At 41.9% G+C, this 25767-nt stretch overlaps 1 protein-coding gene across 1 annotated transcript in view; it reads right to left on the bottom strand.

Annotated features, from left to right (window-relative positions):
- The window catches only part of LOC139364922 (ubiquitin specific peptidase 43b), an 87307-nt gene that overhangs the window by 34216 nt on the left and 27324 nt on the right, over positions 1–25767 (bottom strand). The window contains exons 3-6 of the mRNA XM_071102150.1: positions 17280–17383; positions 9060–9152; positions 1408–1543; positions 1139–1283 (exon numbers count right to left, since the gene is read on the bottom strand). Coding sequence (XP_070958251.1) covers positions 1139–1283; positions 1408–1543; positions 9060–9152; positions 17280–17383 — 478 coding nt within the window. The remainder of the gene's footprint in view (positions 1–1138; positions 1284–1407; positions 1544–9059; positions 9153–17279; positions 17384–25767) is intronic.

The following is a 25767-nucleotide window of genomic DNA, read 5'->3' as shown; positions in this document are numbered from 1 at the left end:
ACTGAATAGTCTATTATGTGTGGTCTAACCAAAGATGATAAAGGAGAGACAGAGATGTCTCTAATAACTTTGCTCAGTGGTGATACAAAGAAATATCATTTTCAGGGACAAACCCAGCTCTGCCAAACCCAGGGTGAAAAATGTGGTAAAACTATCCACACAATCTGGCTTCTGGGAACAATGTATGTTTGCCCTTCACATCATCAGTACAATTACAGAGAAGAGATATTTCAAACATTGTCACGCCCTGGCCATAGAGAGGCTTTTATTCTCTATTTTCGTTAGGCCAGGGTGTGACTAGGGTGGGCATTCTATGTTCATTTTCTATGTTTTGTATTTCTTTGTTTGGCCGGGTGTGGTTCTCAATCAGAGGCAGCTGTCTATCGTTGTCTCTGATTGAGAACCATACTTAGGTAGCTTTTCCCACATGGGTTTTGTGGGTAGTTGACTTCTGTTTAGTGTTTTTCACCTTTCAGGACTGTTTTGGTTATTTCCCGTTGTTATTTTTGTATTTAGTGTTCAGTGTCAATAAATTAACATGAACATGTACCACGCTGCACCTTGGTCCTCACCTTCTTCCACCAACAGCTGTTACAAACATAAATCATTCGATGACAGCAAATCTTTGCGGAAAATGATGGTGATTTGAGTAGATCTGAGCATCTGAGTTTTATTGAAAATGTGTTTGTAAGCACACGTTCCCCAAGGACTTCTTATTCTACATTGAGTTCCTCCTGGAATCTATCAGACCCAAAGTACACAAACAAACTTTCATTATCTTGTTTAAAAAGAAACAATGCATTTCTCCTCAGTAGTTCATCCTGATGTTTGGAAGGCTTGTGCCAACAGTGCACAGTTCGGGTAAAAGCTGCAGTACAAAGAGCATGTAATTATCACCACCAGAGGAAGGACAGACTTTCACATAATACCCTGGTATTTCACAGAGGTTGTACATCCCATTCTGTTAATACAGTACCTCTGTATGCTCTTGACTGAGAAAGGCTTATTTCCCGATGGGACTGAAATGACCCCTGCTAGCTCATAGTGGAAAAGGGACCGATTCTATTGGATGATCTTGGTTGATAGTGATGATATTGATCTGAATGTCCCTGGAATATGTAGTTGTTGCTACGGTTACCTGAGAATTGTGAAGAGCCTCCTCTGATGTATAGAGGCGGGGCCTGGAAGGCATAGATGATGTCAGTCTCGGCTATGCACGTCAGATCCTCCTCATCAAAGAAGGAGCGCTGAAAGCCTGTGGTGTAGATCTCTGTCAGGATCACCTGAAAGACAGAGAGAGAGATAGCAAGAGTATCCATTTTATTTAATCAGAGACTTGGAAAATGGAGTGAGAATGAATCTGAGGATAGTGTGCATCATCAAGAAGAGTGAGACAAGATCACCTACCTGGTCTGGGGAGATCTTCCCCTCATCCGCCAACATCCTTCTCAGAAAGGCCAGCGAGCCAAAGAGAGGCACAGCCAGCCCGATGCGCAGGTATCTCTGGCCCTTCGTACTGAAGACCAGAGTTACACACAGAGGCCTGTCGAGTGAAGGGGAGAGAGAGAGAGAGAATAGCCTCTGCATTGAAATCGCTACCAATTTTATTACAGTCCATGACCATGAAGGGACATATAGTTTTCATGAATTAATCAATACATTTTAGCATTAATAATAGATCATTAGGACAGTTTATGTGTAAGAAATAATGGAATCTGTATTGTGGGTCGATGCATTTTTAAAGCTGAGCACTTGGCTCTTACCTCTCTGTCTCCTTTGCATGGAGAAGCAGTGCTGACATAGGCAGGGTAAAAGGGCATAATGGCTTGTACAAAAACACTACACTGAAGAGATATGTGCCCTGTGATTCACCTGTGAGAGTCTATGTGTGTCTATATGTGAGAACTGTAGTCAGGCGAGTAGACACACCACTCAGAAAGTCAGCCTCCTCCTCTGAGAAAGAGAGATATGGGAGCCAATGACAAAATGACATAGGCGGGAGGTCCTGAGTGTACAGCACCTCTATTCTACAGACAATACTCTTAATTTTTATTTAAATAGGCAAGTCAGTTAAGAACAAATTCTTATTTACAATGACAGACTAGGAACAGTGGGTTAAGAGATTTTTACCTTGTCAGCTCGGGGATTTGATCCAGCAACCTTTCGGTTACTGGCCCAACGCGCTAACCACTAGGCTACCTGCCACTCCTTATCTCCTTAGAGTCCATGCTTACATAAGTACAACTCATATTGAAGGTCTCTGAAAGCTCAGGCTCAATTTTTTATTTTAAATAAGTCATGTTTTTCTTTTGAAGCAAGAAAGAGACTTGTTTCCACTACCTTTTTGCCTGTAATCGACTATGGTGATACATTGTACATGTTTGCCCCTGTGGTGTCATTACATATGCTGAACAATGTGTCCCATGGGGTGTTGTTACAAACTCCAATGCTTTCACCAATCATTGTACCCTCTATACCAGAATGGGCTGGCCTTCATTAGCTCTTCAGAGACTAAGTCATTGATATGTTGTTATTTACAAGGCCATACTGAGACAGCTCCCATTTTACCTGTGTATCTACATTGTCCAGCAGACTAATGACAATTATCAATTAAAGTGAGTTTTGTGATGTCTTGTTGATGACCTGCTCTATAATCCACCATGGAGAAGACTTAACATGATAAAGATAGTGAGAGATGCCACTGCCAGCACACAGGCATTATCACACATGGGGACAGAGGACACACAGCAGTGGGGGATATACAGTATTATACAACGGGTGGGTCTAATCCTGAATGCTGATTGGTTAAAACCTCATTCTAGCAGGTGTCTATTCCACAAATTCCCACCGGCTAAATCAATGACGTTAAAATGCCTATTTACTCTGTTGCATCTGATTGAGCAATCCACTGTCTCATCAGCCCAGACAGGCAATTTATAAACTCCACTATGAAAAGCATCTAACATTTCGTTTTCAACAGCGGAGATTTGTATAAACCTTGCTGTCCGTCTGTCCGACATTTGCAATATTGTTTCAATATTTAAATTTGATCTACAGCTGTCCCATAGCAATGAACAGGCGTGATGAGACAGACAGGTAGGCAGCTTTTCTCAGCCAGTCTAACTCATGAATTAGCATAATTTCTATGGATATATATACAAATAACCATCAATAGAAAACAGGTCAAACTAAACGAAGAGCAGCTAGTTAAAAAAAAAATTCAGCTTGAAGTGATTGTGTTAGCTGTGTTGTTGGCTAGCTCTCAAACAACAGTGTCCTGACAAGAGAGCTATGCCAGGTGAAATCGTGCATCATTAGCTCATTGTTATGGACGTATCCAAATAAATGTCACTAGAAAACAGCTTAAATTGCAAATGCAGCTACTTTGTTGTTATTCTGGCTGCACTGTTGACGTGACTGCAAGTTAGTCATAGTTGGCTAGCTAGCAAGCAAGGAATAAGAACATTGCCAGCCAATATGGCAATGGAATATTTACAACGAACGAGTGGGTAGCGTCCATAGATAAAGAACAAAAAGACTGAACGACTGGGTTGCGTCTCTGGCAACTGAACCGATAGAACGTACGAGTAGTCGGCTTAGGTAGCATCCCTAGACTTGTGTGGGGAAGGATGGGGAAGGATGAAATAGTATGAATAAATTAATCAAAATAACGTTTTTAAATCATTATTTGAATATGTTGGTAACCCATTGTATAAAAGTGACAATGCCCTCGAAGCCGGTGTTTGGAGGATATGTTGACACGGTTTGCTGTTTGCTTCTTCTCGGGCCTAACAACACTCATGCCAATATATCCCCCAAACACCGGCTTCGAGGGCATTATCATTTAAGTAAGTAAAGGGTGTTGAGCTGTGAGATCCCCTGCTGTCTGGACTCAGGGTAACCTCTACACTGGCTGTCAAGGATTCTCAGCACACGCTATAGTGAGGGGTATGGGGAGATCTCCCCATATGATTTAGCCGGTGGCGCACCTGAGTCCATTCCTTTATCTGCCTTTGACTAGCCAGTAGGAACACCAAAACAGTGCCTCATATTATCACCGTTATTTTTGTGTCTCAAGACACAAACAGTGAAGGCAGTAGTTAATCAATGATGCTCTAAGCAGGCAAACGTTACTAATTCATACTAATTACCTTGTTTGGAACCATTCTGGGAGTGGCAAAACATCCCCACACACTCAACAGCTCAGAACTAGAAAGGCAGGCATAGGGATAATTAACAATCTATAAATGTTACATGATACACCCAATACCTATTATGGGAATTCAATTCCCAGTGACTAAATACTCAACTAAAGCCCTCAATTGAATGGTAATCTGAGTCAATGATTATACTAAACTACTGCAAATAGTGGCTACATCCCGAGAAGACCTTTCAGAGGTTTAGCTCCCCGTCTCTGAGTACAAAGCTGAATCAATCATGATAATGAATCGCAGACCTTTTCCTCAAGAGGACAGGAACATGATAAAACAAGATCTCTGATGGATCTTTACAGTAATAACATGCTGATCTGTAATGAGTGGCTCATTTAGTGAAGTTAATGTGTTTAAATGGAGACGCCTGCCATACCACTCAGTCCATTAGGGTACAACATCAATATGGGTCCATGTCGGGCTGACTCTGCCACATTGGTTAACACACTAGATCATAACTAACCACATACTGTATATATGACATGTGAGAACACATTTCAGTCCCATAAAGAAACGTATATGTGTGAGGTTGGGGTTGGTGTAAATGACTGTTGGTGTTGAAAGTCTACACTTTAGTTTGTGTTAGGGTTTATGGAGATATACAAAACTATGACACCTTTTTTCTTACATGGGCAACCATGTACAAAATCTTAAAAGGCAAACCATCTGTTTCTTCCTTTCATAACTGTCTACAGTATTCCATGTCATCAGCCAAAAGTAGAACGAATGAGGCGATTATGTAAAGTTTGCCTGGCAAGCTGTTTGTTAGAGCTAAATTTTTAAAAACAATTCTCCAATTAGCATAAAAGCTTGCTTAACGCCAGGCACCACAGGCTGAAATGACATTTTTGCATCTACAGTGCGTTCAGAAAGTATTCAGACCCCTTGACTTTTTCCACATTTTGTTACGTTACAGCCTTATTCTTAAATGTATTCAATAGTTTTCTTCTCATCAATCTAGAAATGTTACTTTCCTTAGTACTTTGTTGAAACACCTTTGGCAGCGATTACAGTCTTACAGTTCTTGGTTATGATGCTACAAGCTTGGCACACCTGTATTTTGGGAGTTTCTCCCATTCTTCTTTGCAGATCCTTTCAAGCTCTGTCAGGTTGGATGGGGAGCGTCGCTGCACAGCTATTTTCAGGTCTCTCCAGAGATATTCAATCAGGTTCAATTCAGGGCTCTGGCTGAGCCACTCAAGGACATTCAGAGACTTGTCCCGAAGCCACTCCTATGTTGTCTTGGCTGTGTGCTTTGGGTTGTTGCCCTGTTGAAAGGCCAAATTTGGCCCAATCAAGGATCTGTCTGTAATTTACGACGTTCATCTTTCCCTCTATCCTGACTAGGCTCCCAGTCCCTGCTGCTGAAAAACATCCCCACAGCATGATGCTTCCACCACCATGCTTCACTGTAGGGATGGTGCCAGGTTTCCTCCAGAGGTGACACTTGTCATTTAGGCCAAAGAGTTCAATCTTGGTTTCATCACACCAGATAATCTTTTTTCTCATGGTCAGAGTCCTTTAGTTTTGGCAAACTCCAAGTGGGCTGTCATGTGCCTTTTACTGTGGAGTGTCTTCTGTCTGACCACTCTACCATAAAGGCCTGATTGGTGGAGGGCTGCCGAGATGGTTGTTCTGCAGAAATATTTTGGTACCCTTCCCCAGATCTGAGCCTCAACACAATCCTGCCTCGGAGCTCTACGGACAATTCTTTCAACCTCATGGCTGGGTTTTTGCTCTCACATGCACTGTCAACTGTGGGACCTTATATAGACAGGTGTGTGCCTTTCCAAATCATGTCCAATCAATTGAATTTACCACAGGTGGACTCCAAGGGTGATCAATGGAAACAGGATGCACCTCAGCTCAATTTCGAGTCTCAAAGCAAAGGGTTTGAATACTTATGTACTTATTTATATTTTCTTTAGTTTATCATTCTACCGTCATCAACATTTTAATGCATTTTAACCACTTTAATCATTTTAAAGCTCACAACATTAAATTACACATCATTTAGAAGCCCATTTCATAGAGATTGTTACAAACTGGACTATATTTAGTAACTTACTTTGAAGAGATGATGACTGGGTCTAAATAGGCGTTTGGTAGTCTAAATTCAGTGTACAGTGCCTTGCGAAAGTATTCGGCCCCCTTGAACTTTGCGACCTTTTGCCACATTTCACGCTTCAAACATAAAGATATAAAAATGTATTTTTTTGTGAAGAATCAACAACAAGTGGGACACAATCATGAAGTGGAAAGACATTTATTGGATATTTCAAACTTTTTTAACAAATCAAAAACTGAAAAATTGGGCGTGCAAAATTATTCAGCCCCCTTAAGTTAATACTTTGTAGCGCCACCTTTTGCTGCGATTACAGCTGTAAGTCGCTTGGGGTATGTCTCTATCAGTTTTGCACATCGAGAAACTGACATTTTTTCCCATTCCTCCTTGCAAAACAGCTCGAGCTCAGTGAGGTTGGATGGAGAGCATTTGTGAACAGCAGTTTTCAGTTCTTTCCACAGATTCTCGATTGGATTCAGGTCTGGACTTTGACTTGGCCATTCTAACACCTGGATATGTTTATTTTTGAACCATTCCATTGTAGATTTTGCTTTATGTTTTGGATCATTGTCTTGTAGGAAGACAAATCTCCGTCCCAGTCTCAGGTCTTTTGCAGACTCCATCAGGTTTTCTTCCAGAATGGTCCTGTATTTGGCTCCATCCATCTTCCCATCAATTTTAACCATCTTCCCTGTCCCTGCTGAAGAAAAGCAGGCCCAAACCATGATGCTGCCACCACCATGTTTGACAGTGGGGATGGTGTGTTCATTGTGATGAGCTGTGTTGCTTTTACGCCAAACATAACGTTTTGCATTGTTGCCAAAAAGTTCAATTTTGGTTTCATCTGACCAGAGCACCTTCTTCCACATGTTTGGTGTGTCTCCCAGGTGGCTTGTGGCAAACTTTAAACAACACTTTTTATGGATATCTTTAAGAAATGGCTTTCTTCTTGCCACTCTTCCATAAAGGCCAGATTTGTGCAATATACGACTGATTGTTGTCCTATGGACAGAGTCTCCCACCTCAGCTGTAGATCTCTGCAGTTCATCCAGAGTGATCATGGGCCTCTTGGCTGCATCTCTGATCAGTCTTCTCCTTGTATGAGCTGAAAGTTTAGAGGGACGGCCAGGTCTTGGTAGATTTGCAGTGGTCTGATACTTCTTCCATTTCAATATTATCGCTTGCACAGTGCTCCTTGGGATGTTTAAAGCTTGGGAAATCTTTTTGTATCCAAATCCGGCTTTAAACTTCTTCACAACAGTATCTCGGACCTGCCTGGTGTGTTCCTTGTTCTTCATGATGCTCTCTGCGCTTTTAACGGACCTCTGAGACTATCACAGTGCAGGTGCATTTATACGGAGACTTGATTACACACAGGTGGATTTTATTTATCATCATTAGTAATTTAGGTCAACATTGGATCATTCAGAGATCCTCACTGAACTTCTGGAGAGTGTTTGCTGCACTGAAAGTAAAGGGGCTGAATAATTTTGCACGCCCAATTTTTCAGTTTTTGATTTGTTAAAAACGTTTGAAATATCCAATAAATGTCGTTCCACTTCATGATTGTGTCCCACTTGTTGTTGATTCTTCACAAAAAAATACAGTTTTATATCTTTATGTTTGAAGCCTGAAATGTGGCAAAAGGTCGCAAAGTTCAAGGGGGCCGAATACTTTCGCAAGGCACTGTACTTGTCTTTAACCACCATTTCCCGAAAGTCAGACTCTTCCCACACCCCACCCCAAAAAAATACTCAGCTTCAGAAGCATCTGCATTCACAAAATCTTTTGTGGTTATCCTTAGATATATTCTCCAGACTTGCTCAGAGGGAATTGTTGATATGTTGTCAAGTTTATATTCTAGATTTAAAAAAATATGTAACCACTCTCAAATTCATGTAGCAACTAAGGATTCTAGCTTTACATTGGATGCTCAGTATGAATGACGATGTACAGTATGAAATCAACGTTGAAGAGACCATCTGTGGTGTAGTATTGGATAGATGAGTGTGTGTTAGGCTTTTGAATTTGCTAGGCACACCCTGGGACCTCAATAGGAGGACACAGCTGCATGCACTTCTATGACTCCCCGGCCCAGGGATCTGAGATAGGTGTTAAACTCATCGCTTGACTCTAAATCATCTTTTCCAATTAGGACAACTCCTCCATCTGCACTGGAGAATAAAGGTGAGAACCATACTGTTTTGAATTAGGGTTGGTCAGGCGGTGTGTGAGAGGAAACATTATCTTCTGCTTTTAACAAAAAACAAAGTTGGCAAAAGTCTTTACAAAGAGCAAAATTAATGAGAGAGTGTAGGTGCTTGAAGAGTAAGGGCTTTGAGGGGACTAACTCCTTAAAAATGGATTTCCTGAACAGGCTAACAGAGGCCAAGCAGGGATGGAGTGATCTTTGTGACCTGGGCATGAATGTGACATTGTTCCTGGTTTCTGAGGTGGTGCTCCTCAGGGCTTTCCTCTGGGCTTCAAGTACACTCCATCTCAGCCAGGTCTATTGTTTCTCTGTGCTACTCCAGATCTTTATCCATTCCTCTAACATTATGAGCCTCTAGAGAACTGAAAAGGACGTTAAAAAGACACCAGTGCTTGAGTCTTGTCTACGGTGTATTTCTACGTCTGTACCTAAGGCAAGTCTTTCCGTCTACTATGGCTTTGACTCTAACTGATAGATGTCTCCCAATAGCTGCACATAGTACCGTGTGGTGTGATGTGTTGCATGGTTGTGTATTCAGTATGGTTGGTGCACTAACAGGGATATTACTCACCTGGTGTGGCGCAGAGGGATGGGAAGTGAAATGCAGAGGAAAGGGTCAAAGGTGTTGCTCTGTTTATGACAATGAGGGCAGGTCAGCGATGACCTGTGGAAAGAAAAACAAGATTGTGTGATGTTTGACGCCTGTTTTAGACACCTGAACATGCACTTCTGTGTCAGGCCAGCAGGAAAGTGCATCTTGCTATAGAAATGGGCACACTGTATGTACAGTACATCTTGATGTTGCTGTAGAGATTTTTTATGGGAAAGAAAAGTGATGTAAGGGGGGTAGGTAGTGGGAAAAAGCCTCACGGTGAGACTGGGCCTTTAAATGGGAACCAGCACGCAGCAATTCCCTAATGATCACCATCATGGGGAGAATAAAGAACAGTCCTGAGAGTTGGCTTGTTTCCTCCCTATATGAATGTTCAGGCCATAGGACTCAAAGGACAGGAAAAGAGAGCAAATCTTCCATTCTACCAATATTTCATTCCACACCTGGTTCACACACTGGCTCCAACAGACCCCTTTATGTTTAGGAGAGGAAGTTGCTTATTCTGGCAAATCACTAACTGTTTGAACAAAGAGTCGGAGGGTATTTCCATGGAAGTTCTCAGACTGCAGTGCTATTGAACTGGACTTGAATTGAACTTGACTTGAAGTACTTCTAAATCCTGTAATAGTTCTATGGCAAGAACTCCATGACTGGTTCTTCTAGTCAGGAAGCGAAAAGCATTTCACAAGGCTGCCTGAAACTATAAGAGCCTTTAGGACTGGAGGGGAATTGAGTTAATCAATGACTTTGCTGCATACAATCAAAACAAGTTGACAAAGCTATGGTTTCTTTGGAAATCTGAATTTCAAGCATAAATGTCCCTCTTCCTCTTTTACCCAGCAAGGCGATGTTTTAAGCCAGTATTTCCCTATTCCTTTGCTTTACTATTTTTCATTGGATCAGTGCACAGAGCTTTCACTTCTCAGGAACCTTTACAAGGGATAGCCTACCATGGGAATCATAGCCAGAGCATAGCTGTTTAAATGTGTTTCCCTTCTAGGAAGGCACCTGACAGACCCACAGGGGCGAGTGGGGGAGAGTGAATAAAGCCCTATTCAACTCAACCCAGCTGACACTGGCTCTGAGTGGAGCTCTCTCTTGGCAGAGTCTTATTCTCAACAGGAAACAGAGGAGCTGCCCATGTTCTTTGCATACAAATAACACTCCAGCAGCTCCAATAAAACATAGATGTACTGTGCATTGGTAAGGAACACTTAGGCCTAAAGGAAAAGGAGGTGATATTCCCGTGATGCCTAATGGATGAAGTGTGAGCAGCACTTGAGAGGGAATCCCTGTCTTTGAAGCAGTGATGCTGAAGGGTGAGCTTGAGTCAGCTTAAACACTAGCCCAGGGGTCGGCAACTAGAATCAGCCGCGGGCCGATTTTTGACGGAGTGGATGGTGGGGGACCGAAACATAATTATAATAATTTGTACACTGCAAATTGACCCCAAATAAGCCCCAAAATTGATTATATTTGAAAATAACAATAATGTCATACCTTATTTACATTGACACACATTGAGATACATTGAGATACACAAAACAACCATTTGCCCTCAGAACAACCTCAATTCGTAGGGGCATGGACTCTGCAAGGAGTTGAAAGCAGTCCACAGGGATGCTGACCCATGTTGACTCCAATGCTTCCTACAGTTGTGTCAAGTTGGATGGATGTCCTTTGGATGGTAGACAATTCTTGATACACACGGGAAACTGTTTAACGTTAAAAAAATCCACCCACGGGTTAGGGGAGGGTTCGGCCTGGAGAGCTTTACTTGGCTCATCGTGCTCTAGCGACTCCCTGTGGCGGGCCTGGGTGCCTGCAGACTGACTTCGGTCATCAGTTGAACGGTGTTTCCTCCGACACATTGATGCGGCTGGATTCCGGGTTAAGCGGGCAGGTGTTAAGAAGCGCGGTTTGGTGGGTCATGTTTCGGAGGACGCATGACTCGACCTTCGCCTGTGCCGAGCCTGTTGGGCTCGACAAGATCGTAATTAGAACGCAATTGGATATTTTTATTTTATTTTAAATGTAACCTTTATTTAACTAGGCAAGTCAGTTAAGAACACATTTTTATTTACAATGACAGCCTACTGGTGAACAGTGGGTTAACTGCCTTGTTCAGGGGCAGAACGACAGAGTTTTACCTCGACACCTCAGGGATTCAATCCAGCAACCTTTTGGTTACTGGCCCAACACTCTAACCACTAGGCTGGCTACCTGCCGCCCCTAAATTGCGAAATTGGGGTGAAAAAAGGGGGTAAATATTGCGAAATTGGGGAGAAAAAAGGGGGTATCTATATCTCTGAGAGAGATATACAATAGTTATTTAACCTGTCTCCTCCCCTTCATCTACACTGACTGAAGTGGATTTAACCAGTGACATCAATAAGGGATCATAGATTTTCACCTGGATTCACCTGGTCAGTCTATGTCATGGAAAGAGCATGTTTTGTGCACTTACTGTATGTCTCAGTTTTATTTGTTGGAATACTTGGGAACAGATTTCCTAAATGAAACAATTTTCCTGTTGATTTTAGTATTTTATTTACCAAAAACTAACCTCAAAAAACACTTGCGGGCTGGTTTTGGCCCACGGGCCGCCTGTTGCCAACCCCTGCACTAGCCTGGGTAAAACTCTAAAAGCCCTTTTTCCAAGTATATGGGACGTTCAGTGTCACCTTTCCTGAAAAATAAATGAAATACTTATATTTGTTATAACAGCTATTATTAGAACAATCTACTAAAGGAACCAGCAGGGTTCCCCCAATTTGGTCTGCAGGTGGTTTTATTTGGCCCCCAAAATGTTCAGATAAAAATAAATAAATAACAATATTATATAGTACCAGTCAGAAGTTTGGACACACCTACTCATTCGAGGGTTTTTCTTTATTTTTTTTTACTATTTTCTACATTGTAGAATAACGGTGAAGACATCAAAACTATGAAAAAGTGTTAAACAAATCAGCCACCCTTTACCTTGATGACAGCTTTGCACACACTTGGCATTCTCTCAACCATCTTCATGAGGTAGTCACCTGGAATGCATTTCAATTAACAGGTGTGCCTTGTTAAAAGTTAATTTGTGGAATTTCTTTCCTTCTTAATGTGTTTGAGCCAATTAGTTCTGTTGTGACAAGGTAGGGTTGGTTGGTATACAGAAGATAGCCCTATTTGGTAAAATACCAAGTCCATTTTATGTCAAGAACTGCTAAGCAAAGCAAAGAGAAACGACAGTCCATCATTACTTTAAGACATGAAGGTCAGTCAAAAACGATCCAGCGCTATGATGAAACTGGCTCTTATGAGGACCGCCACAGGAAAGGAAGATCCAGAGTTACCTCTGCTGCAGAGGATATGTTCATTAGAGTTACCAGCCTCAGATATTGCAGCCCAAATAAATGCTTCACAGAGTTCAAGTAACAGACACATCAACTGTTCAGATGAGACTGCGTGAATAAGGCCTTCACAGTCTAACTCCTGCAAAGAAACCACAACTAAAGGACACCAATAATAAGAAGAGACTTGCTGGTGGAAATCTGTCCGTTGGTCTGATGAGTCCAAATTTGACATTTTTGGTTCCAACCGCTGCGTCTTTGTGAGACGCAGAGTAGGTGAATGGATGATCTCTGCATGTGTGGTTCCCACCAAGTAAGCATGGAGGAGGAGGTGTGATTGTGTGGGGGCTCTGCTGGTGACACCTTCAGTGATTAATTTAGAATTCATGGCACACTTAACCAGCATAGCTACCACAGCATTCTGCAGCGATACACCATCCCATCTGGTTTGCGCTTAGTGGGACTATCATTTGTTTTTCAACAGGACATTGACCAAACACACCTCCAGGCTGTGTAAGGGCTATTTGACCAAGAAAGTGAGTGATGGAGTGCTACATCAGATGACCTGTCCTCCAAAATCACCCAACCTCAACCCAATTGAGATGGTTTGGGATGAGTTGGACCACAGAGCGAAGGAAAAGCAGCCAACAAGTACTCAGCATATGTGGGAACTCCTTCAAGACTGTTGGAAAAGCATTCAAGGTGAAGCTGGTTGAGAGAATGCCAAGAGTGTGCCAAGCTGCCATCAAGGCAAAGGGTGGCTACTTTGAAGAATCTCAAATATAAAGTCTATTTTGATTTGACACTTTTTTGGTTACTACATGATTCCATATGTGTTATTTCATAGTTTTGATGTCTTCACTATTATTCTAGGAAATAGTAAAAAATAAAGAAAACCCTTGAATGAGTAGGTGTGTCCAAACTTTTGACTGGTACTGTATTTTTTTAACATTCTCATTGTTGGACAGTAAAAGCACCAGGATATCAGCGTGATATCAGGATATCAAGTGATTTTAATTTTGAAAATCGGTTCCCAAGTATTCCCACGCATAACAGAGAGGCACGTGATCATATACAAATATAAGCAAGGTTTGAAATTATGATTTTGTAGTCAAATATATCTGTTTGGGCTTCTTGTAGTCAATTTGCAGTCTACATATTATTTGTAATTATGGTCCGGCCCCGATCATCCTCTCACGAAAAACATTGCCCCGCGGCTGAATCGAATTGATGATCCCTGGTCTAGAGATTGGCTGTTAATTCTTCTCAGTGAGCCTGCAGCCTCACCTGCTACTTGAAAATGTGTGCTTTTGTCACAACACTTCATCTCTGGGTTCAAAAGGTTGTGGCCCCTTTAGAGATTGTTGATATGTAAAGCATCATTCAGCAGGTGATCCTGAGCATCCAGACAAAACAAAGGAATTACCTTGAGTCACAGTAATAATCTTAAAAAGGCTCAAAGCCCTTTTTATTCAACTCTCCTGCAGAAATATAAATAAATTAAGTGGTGAGACAAAACAAAGGTCACCCAGTCAAAATGATTCAGACAAAGAGAGGCGAGAAGCTCTGAGAGAGAGTGGTGGGTTTTCGTGCCGCTGTAAAAAGGCTGGGCTTCCAGTGAAACTACTGTACACCACGTCCATAATCTGACATGCTCTGCTGCCTGCCGTTTGGCTTCACTCTAATGAGCATAGCTTGACAGATACCACAGAGATTTTCACTGCATATTACCCATGCTAGGCAGTGAGTCATGCTGTGGGATGAGAACAAAACTAGCTATATCAAAGCTTTACCTTCAAGAACTGGGCAATGCATGATTTGATCAGAGTCTACAGAGTTGTAGAGAAATAATAAGTTCAAAATCAATACTTCCAGAGTTAGAGTAGGCACTTCACTTTTGCGGAGACATCACAGTCAGACAGAGAGAATTGTAATAATGGTACTGTACAGTCAATTGAACGGCACCAACGTGATGAACGACAAATCAAATCCGCATCAAAAACTTAGGAGACAAAAAGCCTGTCAGTATATATGAAGCGTGTTTGTACACAGACTAAGTCTTGTCAAGTATAATGGGCCTGGTGATTGTATAGTGACAAACAGACCCATTACAGTGATAATACTCTGGCCTGTCAGTTGGCCTTGAGATTATATTACATACTGTAGTGTTACACCCAGGACTCAAATGCTGGAGGGCAATGAGAGAGGGACAGAGGAACAGTTAACAAATCAAAGATAGGGACTCCAAAGGCTGTTCCTAAAGCAAATAGCACAACAAACATCATGTCACTAATAGTATTATATTAGTTATTAGGATGACAAATATTGAATCATGTAAAATACATCTAGTATTTTAAAATTTAAAACACCACAGACAGGATGAGGATATTTATATTCGAAACAGGACACTTCTCTGACCACGGGGACTCTGAATCCCACGTTCACACATTATTCTAAAAATGCTTTGACAGTAGCTTTTCAGTCTTACACTTTCACACCCAGGCCTCAATCCTCATCTCAGATAATGATGCTGTTGCCTGAGTAAGTGATTTGGACTGGCCTAAGGGACAAAATCAGATGGTTATGGAAAGACAATGGCTATGGAATATTCCTTGAGAGAAATGTCTATATAGTCCAAAGCTCTTTTCCACTGAACTAAAGCCATGCTGTAGCTCTGAAATGCAAAATTATGCTGTTTTTGAAGTTATACTGCATGTTTTATGGTTTGCTAGTAATCAGTGATCATCAGTCAAGTGTTGGATTCCAGTCTGAATCCTCCTGGTTGAGTCTGGCACAGTGTTTGTGGGTGAGCTAGCTATGGCTGCCGAGCTAGCTATGGCTGCTTCCTGTCTAGACACGCCCATTTCCCGGGTGTCAAAGCAGAAACATTCATCAGTGGGTAGCAATTAAGGGATGCGCTCTGGCAGATGTATTAACGGCATAACACCAAGCTGCCGATTTTTCAAGGAATTAGCAGATGGAGGAAAACAAAAACAAGCAGGAAATTACAAAGCAAATGGAAACTTCCAGAGTGGCAAGTGTTCTAATTACTTCACGACAGAGTTAAAAGGTCCAAATATACATCTGTTCTATTGTGCAGTTGTTTGCATAATTCCTTGTCAATATAGTACGACATTAGTCAAGGTTACCCAGAGAAGAGTACAGCTAATGTAAAATTGGGGGCTTGACAGAGATTTACAGATACACTTGGCAGTTGGATGCAGAACTCTCATTGGCGCCTCTGTGAGAGGAGTGGACAGCCAAATCATGATGAAGGTACTGCAACAGCTCCACTACCTTCAGCAGCTCCAGTGATCTCCCGACCACAGCTGTGAGATGCATCTGTTTCATAGAAACACTTAGGAGGCTTTATCTCCAAGATTAAATGAACACTTGTGAAGCTTCAGAGGCTCTGGGTTCAAAGCTGCTGTTGCAGGCACTGAGGGGCTCTGAACACGGATTGAAAGGAATGTTATAAGGACTAAAACTGTGAAAACTCAATTAGGTTCATCAATCACAGCTTCAAAGGAAAGGTACTAGAGCAAAGATTGTATATGTTTATTCAATATGTAGGTAATCTATGCCTATTCGATTTGTACAGTTGTCGTTTTTCACTTGACCTCAAACAAGAACCAACCACCCCACTCATTTTACTCAGGACCATAAAAGCACTTGAAGGGGTCCCTAGTTACCTAGGAGACATAAAGGTTAGGTGGAGGGGCAGTCTTTCTTACTGCACTCTGTGCATGGGCCTTGTCAGTATTGATGCTCCAGCTAGGCTCAGTAATTACTGGAATGTCTGCAGTGATTTAATGAGGTTACACTTCCTGCTGCTAATACATATAGTACATATGTATATATATAATACATATAATACATATAATACACAACCTCTACACACTTAGAGTTATAATGACATCTCCATTACACATGGTGTATCTGATCATTACAATTTAATCCAATCAATGAGAACTGGATCGTTGAGTCATCGGTAATCGAATGTGATGTGGGAAAAAAGCCTCCATACCTAACTTTGCATTGGTTGTCCAATAATTGTAAAGAACTCATAGGAGAGGTGCAAAACCCAATAGACCAAATTACAGGCAGTGTGACCGATGGACTAACAGCTTATACCAAGACAAGCATGAAACTGATTTCCACACAAATGACCATAATTGCATTGAACTTTATAACACATGGTTCATAATTAAAGGACATTTATTAAAATAAGAATGGGCAACAAACTTTTCCCCAATATGTTTTTGTTAAGCCAATCAACAAAGTTTTTCTAAATCTCAATCAATCTCTCAACAACAGACTCCCTCGCAACCTCATCCAGGTGCACTGACAGGAATAAAACGGGTTATACAAAAACACAACTGGCTCCGAATGGAAATAAATAACAAAAGCTGTCACATTTTGACACTTTTTAATTATTTATTATTTTCTAGCATTATCATCTAAGGAGCAGGTTGAGCCATGACAAATATTTCACAATGAACAAAGGAAAGAAAAGTAACTCTTCTGTTTTACATTCAAGACACTGAATCGGAGGGAAATTGTTGACTGACACAAATATGAGAGACAATTCTCTGTATAGTAATTTGTTTATTTTTCACCTGTCCTTCAAGGTGCAAGGCAGCAGTTTTTACATTAGCACAAGTCCATGACTTTCCACATTAAGTGCCAGGGGTTCAGTCAACTGTATTCTACTCAGCTCAGCTCAGATGCCATCAATGCTTGCAGGACTAATGTGCAGATAGTAATAGGACAATTCTCTAGCATTGCATTGAGAATACAGTATGCTATGGGCAGACCTGGCAAACTGGAAACTCACTTGTATTGTGCCTGGAAGTGTTCCTGTACAAAGCTGTGGCGTGCCCCGGGCTGCTGCGAGTGGGGAGGCTCAGTGACCATCGCCTCCTCTGATATACCAGGGCCCTGGAATAGAGAGTGGATAAACAGAAACACATCATTGTAACATCTACAATCGTTAACAGTAAAAAAAACATCAGGTTCAACTAAATCCACTGCTATTCGGATGACACCCAGATTTACATCCAAACCCACCTCTCACCTCTTTCCCTCATCTCTGATCAACTGTCTCCAGGACATCAAAAACTGGATGACACCTAATCTACTCAAACTCAACAGCAATAAAACGGAGGTCATGCTGGTGGCTGTCAAAGTTCTCCTCAAGAAAGTGGGTGACCTCGCGATGTCCACTGATGGTTGCACCGTCTGCCCATTATCCGAGGTCTGAAATCTGGGTGTCATCCTGGACCACTCTCTCCTTCGAGCCCCACATCAAGTCCGCCACCTCCGTAACATTTATTTTTATTTAACCATCCCCAAAACAAGACTGTGCACCATCGTGGACCGGGCTTTCAGCGCTGCTGCCCCCCCAAACTCTGGAACTCTCTCCCAGCCACCCAAAACTCTGGGGGCATTGCTACTAGCTACTAGCGTTAGCACAATGACATGCTAGCTGTTCCCATAGATTTCAAGTCATCGAGCTAACAACTATCCATTTAAAAGTGCGTCTTGGCAGAAATATATACTTATTTTTTGCATCAGTGGAAACAATTTAGCAGCAGTGGCCAATTAATATAGGGGTTAACACTGGACTAAGGAGAGGAACAGATCAGCATAAAATAGATTAAATGAATATCTGTCTAGAACATTGTGAAATGTTGTTCAGCAGTCTTTTTTTTCTATTAAATGGGGATTTTCAAAGGCAGTGGAAAGTATTGACGTGAATGCAACCCGCTTGGGGTACTTCTCTCTTTATTCTTTAATGCACTCACCTAACTGGCCTTGGAAAAGATAAAAGAGAAGGAAAAAGTGATAAAACTAACAGACTGATCACTGAAACCATGTAAGGTTAAAAAAACAAGCTGATCTGGGACGGCACACAACGAGGGCATAGCCCAGCTATGTGATAATGAATGAAATGAATTGAAAACTGTCCCCGTCAGCGCTGATTTAACTGAACTAATCCACCTAGCCCTAGCTGCATCATCAACAACAATAGCAGCAACAACAGCAGCCATGGTCTTTGCTCCTCCTTCATCGTCACTTCTGACGATGTCTCTAGCACTTTCTAATGGTGGTTTGTGTCCAGTGTGACTCTGTGGAATAATAATTACTGCAGATACTGTAATGGCACATCATGGATGCAGTGTAGTCATTTGAAACCAATGTAATGTCAAATCTGAATCATTCTCTCACTATGGTATCAGGGTCATGGTTGCACCATTTCATAAAACCATGTTGTCTTGTGACAGGAGGGCCAGGAGGAGATGTGTGGTTATGATGGATATTTTGGTACAGCAATGGTAATAACGATACAAAGAGTACCATACCATGGCACTGAGACAGGATGGATGACTGAGAAAAAGAGAAGTAATACTGTATAGTGTCATTAGGGGCATTCATTAGGCTTAATTACCCCTCTCATTTCCGGGGATTAAAAAAACATGTTTTATTGTCATATACACCAGATAGGTACTGTGAAATGTGTTGTTTTGTGTTGTTTTACAGGGTCAGTCATAGTTGTACTGTCACCTGTGCTCCCTCTCCGGCCTCTAGGTCACCAGGCTGCTCGTTTAAGGCGCACACCTGTCACCAGTGTTATGCGCATTTGTGCATAATGACACTCACCTGGACTCCATCACCTCCTTGATTACCTGCCCTTTATATGTCACTCCCTTAGTTTTTTCACCCCAGTCTTCATTGTTTTTGTTTCATGTCGGTGAGCTGTTTGTGTTTCTTGTTTTGTTTATTTATTAAACTTATTCACTCCCTGAACTTGCTTCCCGACTCTCAACGTACATCGTTACAAGTACGGCGCACCTGGAGCAAATTAGGCCTAAGTGCCTTGCTCAAAGGCACATCAACAGATTTTTCACCTTGTCGGTTCAGGTATTCGAACCAGCAACCTTTCGGTTACTGGTTCAACACTCGAACGGCCATCCCTTCATGAATGTCTTTGACAGAAATCATGGTAAATCAATTTAACAGCAAATAACAAAACGATTTTGCTTGCTTGATTACCGATTATTACTGTAACTAAGCTCTCACAATCTCTCCTCGAAGATGTGTGAAACTTCAACATGCCTCTGCACTACAGTCAATATCAACTGCACAATATGTGCTCACTGACATCGTCGGTTATGAAAGTGACAAAGTAGAACATTTTCCTTATTGTCTATTTCCTGATTTATACAGTTACGGTTACAGTTACCGTCTGATTATGCATCAACGTATAGGTAAGAGGACACAGTTAAGCCTTTATTCCTACAAAACAAGCACATTGTTGAATAACAATGGTTATAAATAACAAAAAGGGAGCATTATGCGCCAAAGATACGAAAATATTCAAGTGCAAAGGGAATTTGAGCTACCATTTGCCTTCAGGCATTCAGGATTTAGTGACATGATAACAGTAACATGATGCACTTCAGATGCATAGTGGAGATATTTAATGGTACAAAATTGTACATTATGGAGTGAATATATGACTACAATACAGCCCGTGTGTGTGTGTGCGTGTGTGTGTGTGTGTGTGTGTGTGTGTGTGTTTGTGTGTGTGTGTGTGTGTGTGTGTTTGCGTGCATATGTGTAGCTCCAAAACTGAAACAGCTTTGACCTTGAAGGTGACAGTTGTAACAAAAAACATTTGATGCATCTGGATTCTTTTAAATTGAAAATAAACATTTATACTTTCAACATTCAGCACCTGAACAAAGCCACTGGATGTACACGTTGAACTATGATAACAAATCTCTGACACACCTTTTCTTATCAAGTGTGGTTGACTTGGAAAAGGCCAAGCTAAAACCACATTTCCGTGTTAGCACATTATTACTGAAATTACTAGAGCGCTGTACCTAGATGCCAGGCACTTGAAAATGCATTAAGTCATCATATCATTTTAGCCCTCATTTGACAGGCTAATGGAGGCTGTCAGAGCATTATTGCTCGCTAAGTCTCTGAGGTGTGTTAACTCTCTCTGTTGACTCTTTCTCCACCACACCACGTCTCCTGTCCTGATCCCATACTGACTAGCACTGTTCCCAGGCAGCCAGCTCAACCATGACCCCGTCTTACAAATGGAGCTGAAAGGAGGTTTTGAATTTCGGTTGTGGAAAAAAGTGTAGTGTAGTGCTCAGGAGGAGAGTTCCTTTAACTAACCAACGCCACTGAGTCTTTTCTTCCAAGTCCACTTCAGCTTAGCACAGTCCGGAATGTGACCGAAGCATGACCTTCCCTTCTTGCACGGGGCTTCAATAGGCACATACAATCACAAATGTTGCCTCTTCTCTCATTTCCCTCTCACTTTAGTGAGTTCCTCTATGGTTTTAGCTCTCTCCATCACACTATACCCCACTCAGTCACTCCCTCATCCTTCTCTCATAGCATTCTCTCTTTTCCCCTCCCTGTGTGGTATGGTCATGCTCTGCTGAGCCTCCTGTTATTGGTCAAGGGGTAACAGGTCTTTAGAGCAGGCATTGAGAGCAGAGCGAGAGAGGTTATGAGGTCTGCTCTCCTGAGGCCTATGCTCCTACAGAACATATAGCTAGCTGAATTCATGCCTTACTACCACTCTCTGGCCTCCTCAGCAGCAGAGTTGACTGGTGCTGGAGAGATAGTACATTCCAGAGTTATCTTTATGCAGAGATAACAACACAGCGTTCCGAGACCAATGAGCCCAGCCTAGACACGGTCTTATCACCTCACTAAATTCCCTGGTGAGCCTGGCCAAGTCATCAGACTGCGAGGCGGCAGCAGCATGTTAGCAGCAACCGCTAGTATGGCTGGGACGATACCAGTATCGCAATCTGTTTTCAATGGCAAAAATTTAAAACCTGCTGTATGTAAAATAATGTGTACTATAGTTTGGAAAGTAAATAAATGTGACTCTGGATGACAACATAATGTTTGTTTCCAACATTAGGGCTGTTTTCTTAAAGAAGTTAAATCCGCTTCGTGTTTTGTTTCCTTGTCACTAATGAATATCACGATACTAGTATCGTCCCGGCCCTGCTAAAGACGTGAGCACAGTGAGAAACTGAGACACACAGACATATGATTCAGTAAGGCAGAAGTCATCTAAACTGAACAGGCTAGATAATGATTCCCATTTAATTAACTAAAACTGCTACTGTGCTCAAAGTAATATTTGTATATTTTTTATTTATATACCGTTAAACTTCAATGAATAGCCCGGGTGTTTATTTGCTTGAATCACTGAACACAACCGGCGCGTATGAGAGACAGGTGTCTATTTCCTTAATGCACACAGCTTTTTCTCAATACAATTTTGAAAAGACTACAAAACTGTTTAATGTGAACTGTATGACCAGTATAAACATTATAATAACAACTCCATCGCAGATCAGACTTGCAAAGACTAGGCTGCCTTTGGCGCTTCAGCACCATTCTCTCACTCGTATCCCCGGTAGTTGAGCCAACCATGTCAAACCACACTGCCGTCTCATCCTGGGAAATTGTGTTGCTCTCCTCTATCTTCTTTTGCACAATCTTTACATTACTCACTGAAGTTCACTCATAAACAACTCATTTAGACCCAGCGTTTATTGGAAAAAGGCTGACGTGTGTGTGGATGCCAGGCTATTAAAAAGGGACAGGCGGCTATTTGAGTCTGTGTTTAATTTAAGTTTATGGAATGTGGAAAACTACAGTATGCACCTTGAGAGGTCTCATAGACTTGAATGTCCTGTCTAACATTGAGATGCTATCTTGGAAATCAGTTGTCAGAAAAAGGTCAAGCTCAAACCTGATAGAAATGCCAGTAAAATGGGTTAGGCAGAAAAAGGTGGAAAGTAGATATTTTGAGTCAACATGGAAAGCCTGATTTTAGGACAAAACGTATTCCTTCTGAAAATATAGTCATTTAGTGGTAATGCTGTGGTAGTGTAGCCTACAGTAATGTATCTGCTGGGACAAATTTCTGTAGCTCATTGTATGTTTAAACACACACACACACATGCCAGGACATTAACACAAACACTCAAAAAGGCAACAGACTGATGTCCAAGATGGGAACATAATGTACTCTAATGTGTGTCCTTGATAAACGCATTATCAAACGACTCCTCTTGTCATGGACACAAAGAGAAACAGCAAGTTGTCAAAAAGCCTGTGTTCATGTCTGCTGCTTATCTAGGCCATCAACTCTGTCACACAAAAAAAGTAGTATGTCTGTGAAGGATGGCGCTTTAGTGTTCTGCTATAAGTGAACTTGGAGATGAACACATTTTCAAAAAGGAGATTCAGATTAAATTAAAATGACTTTCCAACAGTTCTAAGATGAGGTGGCTGTGGTTGAGTGGTCTCACTGACAGAGCAGAGCCCTGTAATGGAGAGGAAAGGCCAACTGATGAGGGAACATTTCATTAGAAGCAGAGTGGACAAATAATGATTTATTACTAAACCTGTATAAATAGCTTCATCAGCAAAGGCTACGATTGCTTGCTTGCCGCAGGCAACTTAGTCATGTTTATTTGACTTTTCCCTGGTTTTCTTATTAACAGCAATACTGTGTAAACAAACTAACAGATGTTTCATTTGTTCAACTTACTGCTTGATAGGGGTGGCGAGAGGCATCACAACAACCTCAAGCACTTTAGCTTCTAAATTGAGTAAAATAAGCTGAATTTAATTTTGTCAGCAAATATTGCCATTAAAAGCAACTACCCACTGGGCACAGATGTCACAGGGATACGTTGTCAGATCACATGATCATTTGATTGGCTGATTACAATGTAATGTACAATGAAAGTTGTCCTTTCAAACAGTTCTAGTGAAAGTCCCTTTTTAAAAAAGTACTCTGCTATGTATATTTACAGTATAATACCACACTTTACAAAGTGAATGATTATTGTGAAGGGGCACATGACTGGGCACAGAGGACATTGACGAAGTCTGAAAAGAGAACATGGAGGAATTTCAGCCACTGTCAATTTAATGAACAAAACAGAACTCGTCATGTAGTAGTAATGTACGACCGCTAATACCCGAGATATGGTAAATTGTCAAATTGTCAATCTTGCTTAATCCAAAAGCCTCAATGCCAGGAGAGGCGTGTGCCGATACCCCGGGAGTAAGAAGAACATTAAAACTGATTGATTTCTAAAATTGATTAAAAATGATTTCTAGAATTTAGATAAATGACAAAGATACAATTGCGAGCAACTGAGTGGAAGGACTAGAGCCTAGTTGCTAGCGCAGCACTGTCAACGAGGGGGACAGAGTTAATCTATTGTTATTCCTGAGCTGACTGACCAGAGAAAAATACTGCAGCATTGTTATCAGCTAGCAACGGTGGCTCAAAGGGGTAATTTTCTGTAACCACCAGAGCATACTAGACAGTTTTGACAGCGATTTAAGTCCATGTCCAGACATTGGTAAGTGTAAAATTGAAGGATAAGATCGAGATAATAAGCACTACAGTGCAAACAAACTCCCTGCTCTTACGACACTCCACCACGCTTGAGGCCATTCACTTCACACAGTAAACACAATTCTCCAGTTGAGATGCCATTAAAAATGGATTTGGCACTGGTAGCACTGAGAACCACAGTGATTCACTTCTGAAAGATTTACCCAGAGTCAACTCTCCATAGAGTGTAATGACAAGACTAAGACTGATAACGGGACTTTATTTCATTGTGGTGCTGACTGAGAGCCTGAAATCACACACATTAACAGAATGGTCTGTCCTCTAGTGAGGTCTTAAATAATTAACCCAAATGTCACCCATAGTGATTCATACCAGTGTTCAGGAACCTGGGCACTTTCACTTCACCGCAGAGGAATTCCAGCAAATATTCTGCGCGGATCACCTGTCTCGTCCTGATGGGTTTTCAGGGATGGAGCGTAAAGGGGAACGAGGTTTCACAGTAATGGGCCTGCCGTGAATAATTGAAGCATCCATGAAAACTCAGAGATGGACATGTGCTTCTGGAAGGAGCAGAGCACTAGGGGAGAGTGATTGAGAACAGGGGCTGCAACAGCAGAGCTCTAACCTCTACAGTAGAGCTGAACACACAGACAGTGAAAGAGAGAGAGAGTGCACTACACAGCGCTGACATGCACAGCGTTAATGAATAATGGACGTCTCCCTCTGAGAAACCTCCTACCATGTCCCTCTCTAAAAATAGCCTCTTCTTTAGTCAAGGTGGACAGGTGTAGCAGCACTACTGTCAGAGCCCCAACTCATAGGGAATCACTCTTTGTGGGAGCATCGTTATGGACATGCTAAGTGGGAATGCTCTGCTGAACAGGGTGAGGCTGACCTCAGTATGTAGTAGGTGGTAGTGGCCTGCTAGATGATGTGTGTGTCTGGTCAGGTCTGGTTAGTGGGAATATGTTAGAAAGCAGACCTGTCCAGAGGCAGAATTCTGGCCTTAGTATCCTTCTGTGAGTTCACAAAGGGTATCAGCTACAATGACCCCTGGGATCTCAAGACTGGTTATACACTACATGACTAAAAGTATGTGGACACCTGCTCATCGAACATCTCATTCCAAAATCATGGACATTAATATGGAGTTGGTCCTTCCTTTGCTGCTATAACAGCCTCTACTCTTCTGGGAAGGTTTTCCACTAGATGTTGGAACATTGCTGGGGAGACTTGCTTCCATTCAGCCACAAGAGCTTTAGTGAGGTCGGGCACTGATGTTGGGCTATTAGGCCTGGCTCGCAGTCTGCATTCCAATTCACCCCAAAGGTGTTCGATGGAGTTGAGGTCAGGGCTCTGTGCAGGCCAGTCAAACTCTTCCATACCGATCTTGACAAACCATTTCTGTATGTACCTCGCTTTGTGCATGAGGGCATTGTCATGCTGAAACAGGAAAGGGCCTTCCCCAAACTGTTGCCACAAAGTTGGAAGCACTGAATCATCTAGAATGTCATTGTATGCTGTAGCGTTAAGATTTCCCTTCACAGTAACTAAGGCAACTTGCCCGAACCATGAAAAACAGCCCCAGACTACTATTCCTCCTCCACCAAACTTTACAGTTGGCACTATGCATTCAGGCAGGTAGTGTTCTCCTCGCATCCGCCAAACCCAGATTTGTCCGTCAGGACTGCCAGATGGTGAAGCGTGATTCATCACTCCAGGGAATGCGTTTCCAGTGTTCCAGAGTCCAATTGTGGCAAGCTTTACACCACTCCAGCCAATGCTTGACTTTGCGCATGGTGATCTTACATGCTGACTACACCTCTCGCATCGCTTGCGCGAGCGCTGCAAAATAAATTTAAACATACATGTTTTTCAATTATTGCACCCACAATGC

The sequence above is a fragment of the Oncorhynchus clarkii genome, chromosome 13, assembly GCF_045791955.1.
Source record: "Oncorhynchus clarkii lewisi isolate Uvic-CL-2024 chromosome 13, UVic_Ocla_1.0, whole genome shotgun sequence".
In the NCBI taxonomy this organism is placed as follows: Eukaryota; Metazoa; Chordata; class Actinopteri; order Salmoniformes; family Salmonidae; genus Oncorhynchus; species Oncorhynchus clarkii.
This window is presented reverse-complemented; position numbering and strand designations above follow the sequence as displayed.